Source organism: Diachasmimorpha longicaudata, chromosome 8 (genome assembly GCF_034640455.1).
Source record: "Diachasmimorpha longicaudata isolate KC_UGA_2023 chromosome 8, iyDiaLong2, whole genome shotgun sequence".
NCBI lineage: Eukaryota > Metazoa > Arthropoda > Insecta > Hymenoptera > Braconidae > Diachasmimorpha > Diachasmimorpha longicaudata.
In genome coordinates, this window is record NC_087232.1 from 5,414,339 (window position 1) to 5,426,371 (window position 12,033).

The window sequence follows — 12,033 nt, forward strand, 5'->3', positions numbered from 1 at the left end:
AACTATCAATTAATCTGATGTTCGATATCAGGAAAAATATCGATTTTTTGTCACATAATAATATTCAAACAAAGCCGTCTAAAATACCCGAAAATCGAGGATCAAATGAAGTGCGAGTAATGTCTGACTGTACAAGTAGAAACAGATTCCGCAGTAGAAAAAGACACTGACATATGTCTGACTCAAGACGTTTGGACACTTGTTCGTCTGAAAGTCATTAAACTCTTCATTTTATTCACTTTGGTCTTAAATTTTGATTTCTGGGAAATGTTTCCAGAGTTTGTGAACCCCAGACATAATTTTCAACTGTGCAACTGCAGTTTGTTCAATTTTTCATTGAATTTCAATTAAAAAAATCCCTGATGTGAAATAGTCAACGTGAAATTGTCCTCCGGGCGAAATTTCAATGTGAAATTTTCCCATAATTTTCAATTTGAAACGAAATGAAACAGCAGGATAACACCGAAAAAAAAAATGGAAAAATCCTTGATAGAGTGAACGGGGTCAGAGTACCGCCAGGAAAGTGGGAAGCGAGTGTCAGAGACCTACATATTTTCAAGAGGCCAATGAGACGGCGCAATGTGGCGTGGCGGGACGTTTCTATACCTCACACTCAATCCTGCCTTCCACGTAGGATAGGAGTAAAGGAGTTATGTTCGAGCGCGCGCAATACGACCACCACTCTTACACCGAAAAACTATACAGTGTGAACGTCACTACCGACGAGACGTACTCTGGAAGCGCCAGTTGCTCGTAGGCGCTCGCCAACGTCACCGTTTCTGACGTGTTCGCATTTTTTTTCTCCTGAACATTGTACATCATAAACGTGAAAAATTATTCTGGATATACCGACAATCTATTAACTAGCATTTTTCAATTATTTCAAAATTAATTGATATCGTGTGGTAGAAGATCAATATTTAAAATGCATTCGGGCTATATTCGTGGTGCTATCGGGGCTTTACTGGCTCTGATTGTTGTTTCAGTGTCTGGTAATGCTAGCGAATTTAAAGTTGATAAAGAATATGTGCCGGAAATTTGCGATGTTAAAACTAAGAAGGGTGATCAGGTGACCATGCACTACACTGGAACACTCCTGGATGGCAAGAAATTCGATTCAAGGTCAGTGATTCTGGGATTATCGTCTTTTATTTGTGCGATTGAGTGAATGAGAGATGGAGGAAAATTCATGGGGAAGTTATCTTATTTTTTTCCCGGAAATTTTGTGGTCCAGAAGGGGCTAGAAGATTCCCAGAATTTTGTTTTCCAAGTATCCAGGGAAATTTTCCATTCCAGTGAGCGTAATTTAAAGTTTTACACTCGCATAGTTTTGGAGATATTGGAGATTTTTTACTTCAAGCTGAGAGTTGGTTTTTTTAACATCTCGAATGTTATCGGGTGACTTTGATTACTAGAGTCAAACATTTCAGGCAGTATTTCGTCAAATATTGATAATTATTAATCAGAGACTGACCTTTGGTATTGAAATAAGAAATGGACAAGCGAACGCAATCGACTCGGTAATGAAAACGTGGAATTATTCTCGATGTGATCATGTGGAGACAATTGAATTTTAATTGGAATTGTGTTGCGGAATTAATTCGAGTGATTCGCGAAATTATTGTCACGGCCGATGGCGAATGAAACACGTGTTTCACCCCCGTGAATGAAGGAAGAAATTTCTGAAAAGAAAAATTACCAACGAATTTTCTGAGATAAACAGGATTAGAGGGCTTGAGGGTGACAATTATTCATTTCTCATGGACCACTTGGGGTCGACCCCATGGTAAACGGATTATCCCCACAGCGTAGATTGTACTCAGGGTTCAGAAAGAAAAGTCTCTCCCTCGTTTTCCTAAATGGCAAACAATTATTTGCCTCTGTGGTGTCATAAATAAAAATTAAGGAAATTAAAAGGTAAACTTTAAAGTTTTTGTTTTTACGTCTGTGAGTGGTGGGCAATTATGTTTTCGTGCCTCGGTACTCGTAAGGCGAATTGTACCGTACCCCGTTACAAGAACCGTTAATCGCTGGAAGTGACCTGGAGCCCATAAAGGCACGGCCGTTCATCATAAATATAATATTTTCATTTTTTTTTCCTTTCTGTCTCTCTCTCTCTCTCGCCCGTCACTTTGGGGTTTTTTAGAGGGCCAGCCAGGGGGATGTCGTAGATTTAGGGGGAATTTAAGAGGGTCTGGTTTTTATCTTTCAAGATGAATTCCTTCGTTTTCAGCGCCAGACATTTGTTCTCGTGGAATAAATGATTAAAATTGGGGAAATATTTTTACCCCCCTCAGAGATTCCGCGAGATTGTTGGAGAGAAAAAGTGAATTGTGGAAGGGAAATATGAGGTTTTTGATGAATTGCGAGCGTTGAGAGCCAACGAAATTCCTCAGCCAGGAAAATAGATTCTTTTACATTCAAATTTCGATCAATTGCCAAATGCAATTCTACAACAATTCTTTTTTTTTTTACGCTCTTTGTGCGGTTGAATTTTCAATGGATTGCATTACTAGACGATTGGACGACCATTCGGGTCAGGTGTGCAACTGAAATGCTGTTGTACATGCAGTGGAAAACGTGTGATCACAGCCGGTTTAATCCCACAATTCTAAAACTCCGGAAGTTGGTGGGTTTTAGAGGTATGAGAATCAGCATAGAAATGTTTTATTTCAGTTTGTGAACTGTTTTTAGCAAAGATTTGCCGTATTATGAATGTAAAATGGGTGAACAGTGCACGTGGGAATTGTTGAAAGTAAATGCTTCGAGAGCGGAGGTGAAAAATTGTAATGAATTAATCCATGGGGAGGTCTTTCATACGCGGATACTTTCAACCCCTTCATAAAGAATGATTGATTTCATGACCCCCGGGGATTCGTCAAGACTTGACGGAGTTGATTTCTATTGTCCTGAGGTTAACACAGCCATCGAAAACTTCTCCGATCAACTGCATTGATTTTTCATTCTTCAATTCATGGAGATTTCCCTATTTCTCATCTTGTCAACTCGTAGCTGCATTTTATAATTCAAAGGGCCCGGTTACATTTTTGTTGATCACCCGAAGAATGTTGAACAACAGCGCAAACTCGGGGATAAAAATAATAGAATCTTTCCACAAAATTCCCACCAAAAAAGACTAAAAACTCGAGTTAATGCGCCCCTCGATACTCCTAGTATAAAAAAACAATACGAGTTTCTAATTGAGCTCCCGAGTTTATCTGATAACAGCATTTCCCTCTCAACTCCTTCATGAAGGATGATTGATTTCACGACTCGTGGATACCCCGTCAAGCCTCTACTGAGTTAATTAAAAATATTTTTACTTTAACACGACGATGAAAACCTCTTTCCATTATCGGGATGAAAATAACTGGAGCTGTACTTTTTAATCTACAAAAAAAAACTCACCCTCTGCACCCAGAATAATGTTAAACAAACCCATAACCCCGAGGGGGTAGGAGGCGAGGATTTAAAAATAGTTCAAAACCGTTGCATAAAATTCCCACAAAAAGCGCCTAAAAATTCCGTTTAACTCCCCTCTCCGGTCTTATCGCGCGCCCACGAATACCAAAAAGCAAACTCATAAAAAAAAAACAACATGATTTTCTAATTGAGCTTGGAAATTGATCTGATAAAAGCATTTCCCTCTCAACCGAAAAAAAAAAAAATACGATCTTTTAACCCGGGCTCTTGAGGAGCGTGTCGGAGAGGTCGTCTATTCTGGAGTCTCGAATTACCGGTAGAACGATAACGCCCCGTTGAGAGAGGGGGGTCCAAGCGATGCTAGAAGGAGAGAATCTGTAGTGAAGATGAGAAGAGACAGTACGGGGAATTGGGGGAAGGGGCGGGGGTGGGGTGGAAGCGGGAAGGGGGACTCGATAGCGTTATCGCTGAGCAAGCTGTAGGTCCAGGTCTGGGCCTCGTTCGTGTCTATGGTTAGCCGTTATCTCAGTTACCGACGAGGTTCACCTCTTTGCCTCATCCCCCCCCCCGCCCCGCCCCCTACCCACCCGCCGCCCATGCACCACCTTTTCAGCCAGTGTCCCCTTTGGTCTGTTGCATGAGTAGCTATTGCATGTACACAATCGAGGCAAAGGAGAAGCAACATCGAATGTATATGGGTATGTTGTTCTCCAACTGCGACAATGATCTGGCCCCAACTAGTCCCACGTAACTGCGGTTTATTCCTCCTCATGAGATACGTTAATTGAAATTTCAATGTTGAATCGCGGGGTTGAGGAATTAATTCGTTGGGATGTACACATATCGTGGTTTTCAAGGTATTCGAATTGAGTTCAAAGGGGGAGGCCCTTGCGGGGAGACGGAATAGTTACGCATTTTTGAATGTTTTATACTTTTTGTGGAATGTTTTGGGATTTTTAATGAAGGTTCAGTGAAAAAGGGTGTAATGTTTCGTCATTTTGACGGAATATTTTTTTTGCTGGCAGATTGGGGAACAGGCACGTCATTTTTCAGGAATTGTTCTCTTCGTGTGGGGTTGAGAGGGTGTGCGGATTTAAATGATTTTTAATTTAACTGATAACTGAAACTTATTGGTAACCGGAGTATTCTTGGAATAAACCAGAAAAATCAAATGAATCATTTTATTTTCTGAAGGAAATAAAGGTTGAATACATATGTAATCATTATACATTCAATGATGTAATCATTATACATCCGATGAGACTCGAAAGCTTAGCCAAATTCGACCCAAATTAATGAAATTCCATCAGAAACCATTGAGCCTGCAAAATACACGACTATTAAATTTCGTATTGAAATAATAACGCAGACAGAAACTCATAGTAGCTCAATTTCACATGCTAGAATATCCACGACCTCATAATACGTCATAATATGGCCCGACATATGGTCAAAATTTGAACATCCAAATAATTGAATGAAGTGCACGATACGCTTTGATAGACGTGCCATCAGTCCCCTGACAGTTCAATTTTTACCAAGTTCTGGACAACTTGAAAATGTCATTTAAAAATAACCATTCAATTCAACACGCGATGAAACGCTCGATGACCCCTAGAGTGAAAATACATTCCTCCCAATATGAAATTCAATATCCAATTTTTTTTTTTCGGGGTCACCAGTGGGGGAAGTTACTGACAGAGGGCGACTAATTACTCTGTTGGCTGGAGAAATGAGGTCGATGGGCCAAAGGGCCAATCCCCTGGTTCACTGTTCAAATGCGCTGATGATACGGTTCCATTACAGCGCCATTCACCTGTATCCGATCTGCCGTTAATTGTGACCACTCTGGGACCACTCAAATACCCAAACCTGTCCAACATTTGGTCATTCAGACGACATTAGCTGAACTAATAAATAACTGGATAAGTATCATCATTGAATAGTCCGTGATATTCTGAATTATCAGAGAAATTGAAGTGTCAAAGGCATTGATATGATAATTGAATCGTCGGTGAATCCGAGAAAATTCATTATTCCCCCGAGTAATTGCATTTTTTCTCTCCATAAAAAAAAAAAATTTCTAACGAAGTCAACCCGAAGTCACTCGTCCACCGTTTCGTTCATCTCGCTGAGACACTCCGTAGAATTTAATCTGACGTGATTGGTTCGATCCAAATTACCTTCAGACTCGACGTAGTGGGGAGACACTGAACGATTCAATTAAGGCAAAGAGATGATTAAGACCGGGAATATGAGGTTTCGAGTGAGAAAGCAGTGGGAGCGTTTACACCCCAGTCTATTCTCATTTTTTTTTCTCTCTCAACTACAATGTTGCACTTGATTTAATTAGAGGGGCTCTCTCACGCTTCCCTAGGTAAACGGAAGTCGCAATGGCCCATTCTTCCAGCATTTGCCTCGTTAAGTCTCGCCAAAATGGAACAAAAGAATTATTTGGAAAACAAATTGTGAGGAATTGCATTTTCATCCTCTAATTGGGATTTTTTTTTTTTAATTCAGAACGAGAGTTGACGGATTAGTTGTTGGATATTAGCTGATTATTGTTGATGTTTCGGGTTACTTTCGACTGATGATGAAGTATTTTCGTTCGATTCAGGATGAGGGATTTTAAGGCTCGTGATATTTTACAACATTACTGGAATTTCGTGAGAAATGTTTCATCAAATGAAAGATGTTACCACGTATACCGCTGAACAATTTCCACGAAACTAGCTCTCTGCCACGTACCAACTGGAATACCTCTGATGAAACTCTCTAGCACCAGTTGTTACGGGAGTTTGTTCTCAACAGCCATCATTCTGTGTAAGCCCGTGGGATATAAACTGTTGACGTGGACGAATCGATTATGCGTTACATGATGATAGAACCCGCCGATGGGTTTCATAGCTACTACAAAACAGGATTAACGTTGAAACACTAACTGCAATCTATTTAGGAGAGGTGATGACGGACTGAGGAATGCTGGTGATGAGTACCCATACCAGATTCCTTTATGTGGAGATAAATTGATTTTGATGATCTTTGGAAATTCGGAGAACTATTTTTGATTTATCAAAATATTGAAAAATCCACCCTAAGCCCTTCAGTACCTGGTTTATTCGAGTATAACTCACTTCCCCTCGCAGAAGAGCAAAATTTGCTTCAATTTGTTTTTTTTTTTCAGACTAATTATCTCTAATTTTAAAAAAACTTCATTCAAGTGAACTAAACAATTTTCTTAAGCCTCAGAATATTTTCTACAATTCTTTTAAGAAAGAAGTTACTGATGAGAGTTAAAAAATTAATTGTCAATTCGAAGTAATCAAATGAAAGTTAAATTTTTGGATTATCATTCTGAAAATGGGATAAGTTTATCAAATTAAGTGTTTTTATAAATTCTGAAACATCACCTTCATGTTCATTTACTGATTTATTAACTTGACAAGTTGTTTCGAAAACTTGTGTGATACCCTTGGGCATGAGCTCAAGTAACTAACACCCCTGTCATGTTGAACTCCCTGGCAGATACCATCTCTCGAAATATGCGCTTGAATTGCAATTGCCAGTTCAGTTGGAAGTGATGAGAATGTCTAAATGAGTTTATAACTCGTGTTATGAGGCTCACAAATTGTCTTATCTCTCTTTCATTTTTTCCCCACTGTCTGTGACGATGTGAAAATCGAAGAAGTTTATTTACTCCAATATCCAATTATTGCAGTGCCTCGAAATCCCTCTGAAATTGAACAGCTCGAGATTTAGGGAGAAAAAAAAATCACTAGTTCGATTCCCTGCAAAACAAAAACAATCGTTTTTTATTTATTTAATTGATCCCTCTTTATTTTTAAAAGGCATTCAAAGCAGATCGAAATCCCGGATTCCCGTGGAATTCCCCTCATGTACACGATGGGCGGAGGGGGGGGGGAGGGCGTGTGGGCGGATGTATAGAATTGCATGGAAAGCAAATTCCACAGGATCGACGAGTTGCATGGAATTGCATTATGCCCCGGATCTATAGAGGAGAGATTGAAAAGGGTGAATATCCTGAGGGAGCAAACTCAGCGGCTATTTTTCCTTACTCTTGGTGGGAGGTGTGCGTTGACCCCTTGTTCAAGTTGAACCTTTTCACACGCTTCCACATTCACGTTTTGTATATTTTTTTTTTTCACGTGAAGAATTTTTTTTCCATCGGCTGAAACAGTTTACTTTGGCTGTTAAAATTACACGGGGGGAAATTCTCGATAAAAAATCCCCTGACGTTTTGGGAAAGGGTTTCATAGGTCATCGTTACCTCCCTTCTATCCTGGTACTCAATAAAAATTAATATGCGATGGGCAAATTTTATTTTAGATTATCGAAATTTTTTATTCTGATAAAGAAAAAATTTACTGTATCGGTAGAATAAACTTTACCGATCGTTCCAGAGTTTTTCGTGTTGTCTGCATGAAAATGACTGGACTGGAAGGGTAAAACACACGATGTCGGAGTAAAATTTCTCGAGACTAGAATATAAATTAATCCTTACGTACTAATTTTTAGGAAATTTCGGGATTGAAGTGAGGGACCGATTGCTCATGGTATATTCTCATGTAACGGTAGGGTAATTTTCATCGTAAATTTCTGTTCGTGTATACAATAAATTAAGGGGAAGAGTTCGGTAATTCGGTTGAAATGAAGTCGTAAAAGTTTCGCCCCTAAAATTCTGTCATCCAAAATTCAATAAATATCGATGTCGAAGTGTTTATTTACACATCGAAAACCCTTCCGGAATACCACATGTGTTACTCCTCAACTTGCACCGAAATAATTTACCTGCCATGTAGGGGGACACCGTCCTGCGTTACATATTCTAGTGGAAAAGGGTTCAACGGGGTTTGCCCACTCCAAGCTTACTCGAAATTCCACTCGTGACCACTTCAAATATTTAGACTCTGGTGACAATTTTATGCGTCGGGTCTCGTATGTATGCTATGAAAATAAATGAGAAATTTTCTCTTTATTTTCAAGAAAACTTACTCACGTGAAAAATTAAAAAAAAACAATAATTCCACTGTATATTTCAATGCTGCGAATTAAAAACCCCCACCATAAATTAGTAGATTATTTAAATTTATTTAGAAATGTACTTTCACTATCACTCAGTATTTACCCCTTAGTCTTGTCTAAAAATTAACATATCTATTGCAATCAACGACTGAAATCCGAATTTTTTATCACGGGACATAAGAAAACGGATGTTTAACGCTTCATAAAAAATGATGCACTATTTTACAAATGAATAGCTCCATTTAATATAGTGTTATAAAGGCGAAACAATTTCTTTGCATCAAACGGCGCCCCAGCTATTACTATAATTCGTTAATTTTCAACGAATCACTGTAAATGTTAAAACCACTCTATCAGTGCGTATTTCTCTAATTTTGAAAACCTCCCGCATAAAACTATATTCCACTCAATCTCTTTCTCCCTCCCCCCATTTTTCCCATTTTCCTTGAAGTTTATCAAACGTCCAGTGAAGATATGAAAAATAGTCTGAACTAAATTTTCCCAGGAGGTGGGTTTTTATAACCATCGTTGGCTGCCAACTGGAGAATTTTTGAAAAGCAACTTCGATTTGTTACGACATACATGACAGTCCACTATCCGTCATATCCCCCCAACAGGATACCCCTCTGTGGCCTGTTTTTACCCGCTATATTCCACCTCTAGCACATTGTCATCCACTCGGTCCAGCGCGTATCGAACTTCAATGCAAAACCCAACATAGATGTATTCACGTACAATAAATGAAAACACGTTTCCGGTTTATGTCAAACTATCTGTGGGCATTTTAATTTACCAACATTTCAATACCAATGTATTTGTGCGTCCGATGTAAACTGTCGCCAACGAGGTCGGGTCATTAAGAATTATTGGATGATCTGAAATATTTATAAACCGTACGTTGAGAACAATCTCAAGTCAATCGACAGTTCATTGTGTTACTGACCTCACTCCCTCATTCATTCCACCATCGATCAATAACTAATCTGATTCAATGTCAATCAACCAGAGAAATGTTCCGGTTATAATCATCAACGTCCGTGTAATCAAATTTTTTCGAGGCATCCGCTGCTTTTATATCTCGAGTCTGGAAAATCTGGGACGATTTCTGATAGCTTCGTTGGGTAGTCACTAGAGGAATGGATTTTTCAAAATAAAAATCCAGAGCACTCAATCGTTGTGATTTCCCTGCAACACTCATTCGGATCGCTGATGTGTTGCGATACTTGAGGGAAATATATGATAAATGTTGAAGGTCGAGGGGTTTTCAGAAGAGAAATTTCTTCCTCCCGGGTTCAATCAATCATCAAAGTGTTCACTTGAAAAATGTTCTTTTAGTCAAATAAAAATATTTTATATTTTTTACTCACTTCAAGAACGACAATTTGATGATATTGAATAAACAATCTATTCATTTCAGACAAATATTATCAAATGGCTTTCACCGTACATCTAATTAACCCAATTAATTTATAATATATTCAATTCATTGTTTTATTGATGTGGTTCCCACCACGAAAATTAAAAATCTCAGAATAATTGACATGTAACTATGGATTATTCCATATCGTCTTAATAATTCACAAGTATCCCAGATAAATATAAAAATAAAGCTGATGGCAAAGTGTCACGTGATCACGGGCATTGCACTCTGATTGAACGCGCCGTGAAAGTAGTGAATTTTGAAAATAATTTTTCCCTCACCAGTTTTTCTCCCACTGTGTCTCATTCCTCATTCACTGAGCGTGCGAGATGCCTTGAAAAAGTGAAGGATATTCAATTTCAAGATGCGATAGACTTCTCGTCATAAAATTTAATTTCTCCCCCTCACCCCCATCTCCACCGCCCCATCATCCCGCGGAACAAGTCAAGTCTCATAACTGAATTTAATTCACCGCTCGACAAATTTATGCTTTCGAAAATTAGTATATTTTAACGTCATTGAGACCACATGGGCCATTTATAATTCTTGTAATGAGTTCACGTTCGCATTCCGGTGACTCTCGACTTTCACAATTACCTCCCCTTCCATGGAAACTCCCAATTTCGGTGATAATGCGCCTGATCCGCGACTTTATCCGTTATCTCTCCGGCAATTTATGTTTTAAAAAAGAGGGAGACGGTGTGAAAAAAAAAATATAGCGATGGGCGATTGAACTTGTCGGGATAAAATATCACCCAACGTTATTAAAAGCCCAATGATGGTCCGTTTAGTATATCCCGGGGATATCCTCGATACATTTTTCATCCGGCTCTCCATCAATCTTGAGTTCAAAATACCGTATAACGCGGCGATCTCGGGCCATTCATACGCCCGGGAAATGATAATTTTGAATTAATCGCGATGATCAGTCGAAAATAGTGGAAACATGAGGATGAAAAATTCATGGACGAGGGAAAAAACCAGTGAAAAGACAACGCGGTACTGATAACAAAGAGATAATTGCACCTTTATCTTCGTCTCAGAATTTCGGTGATAAGAAAGGGGCGACGGAAGGTCCATTTTTTACTGGTCTTAACGAACTCCTAACGAGTCTCACTGAAGTAGATACTTGTTGAGGAATAAAAAGACGCTCTGAGGAAGGGTGAAGGGGGGTGGGAGGATAGAGGATCGGTGAAATATTTGGATTTCGTTGATTATAACTTCCTCTACCGAATATCTTGGTGATTATTGGAGAGCGAGTGCCTCTTGGAGCAAATGAAAATTGATGAAGGGTGGATTGAGTTTCTCACCGAGTGATTCAATCAAACGACGTAATTAAAGATTCTCAGGTGAAGCAGAGGAAGATTGGAAATTTATATCACGAGATATTGGATAGCATGAAATATTCACGATGGCCAGTTGTGATTTCTAGACGATACCATTTCGTATATTAATCATACGTCAAGATCTCGGAAGATAAGATAGTGGAGTTCACAAAGTGAAAAGTGGGGAGAATTCCTTGTCCAATAGAAATGATGACAGAAGTCGAGCTTTCAGGACATCTGCTATATGAGCTTTCTAGATGTGATTTATTAAATCGTGAGATCCGCTCTCTATGCATTCGATGTTGTACACGAAAAATATCTTTGAAAAATCGGAAACACTCGTTTTAGGGCTCGTTGATGCCCTAAATAATCTATTTTCTTTATCAATATACAACAACCAACCACCACCAGAACGCAAGGACTAGGACAATACTTATGTCTCGTTTAGTATAACTTTCTGTGGGTGATTATTGGAGACCAACTGCCTCTTGAAGAACATTAAAATTGATGAACGCTGAATTGAGTTTCTCGATGAGCAACCAAACTAATTGAAGTAATTAAAGAATATCTGATGAAGTAAAAGAAGATAGGGAAATAGGATTTCAAGTGGAAGTGAATACCATGAATATCGGGGATGACGAACTGCGGCGTGCAGATGATGCCACTTTCCGCATAAATCATCCCTCAAAATCTCGTGAGATGAGACACCGAATATCATGGAATGAAAGGGAGGAAAATCTGTCCGATAGAGAGGGCGAAGGAACTGAAGCTTTTCGGACACCTGCTGTATAAACTTCGTAACTTCGATTTGTAAAAGCGTGA

At 39.0% G+C, this 12,033-nt stretch overlaps 1 protein-coding gene across 2 annotated transcripts in view; it reads left to right on the plus strand.

Moving 5' to 3' along the window:
• Positions 1–677: 677 nt before the first annotated feature.
• The window catches only part of LOC135165388 (FK506-binding protein 2), a 42,444-nt gene continuing 31,088 nt past the window's right edge, over positions 678–12,033 (plus strand). The window contains exon 1 of one of the 2 annotated variants that reach the window (XM_064126652.1): positions 678–1,122. In XM_064126652.1, the coding sequence (XP_063982722.1) occupies positions 926–1,122 (197 nt within the window). In that variant the 5' untranslated portion in view covers positions 678–925. The remainder of the gene's footprint in view (positions 1,123–12,033) is intronic. The other variant, XM_064126653.1, reaches the window with a different exon arrangement.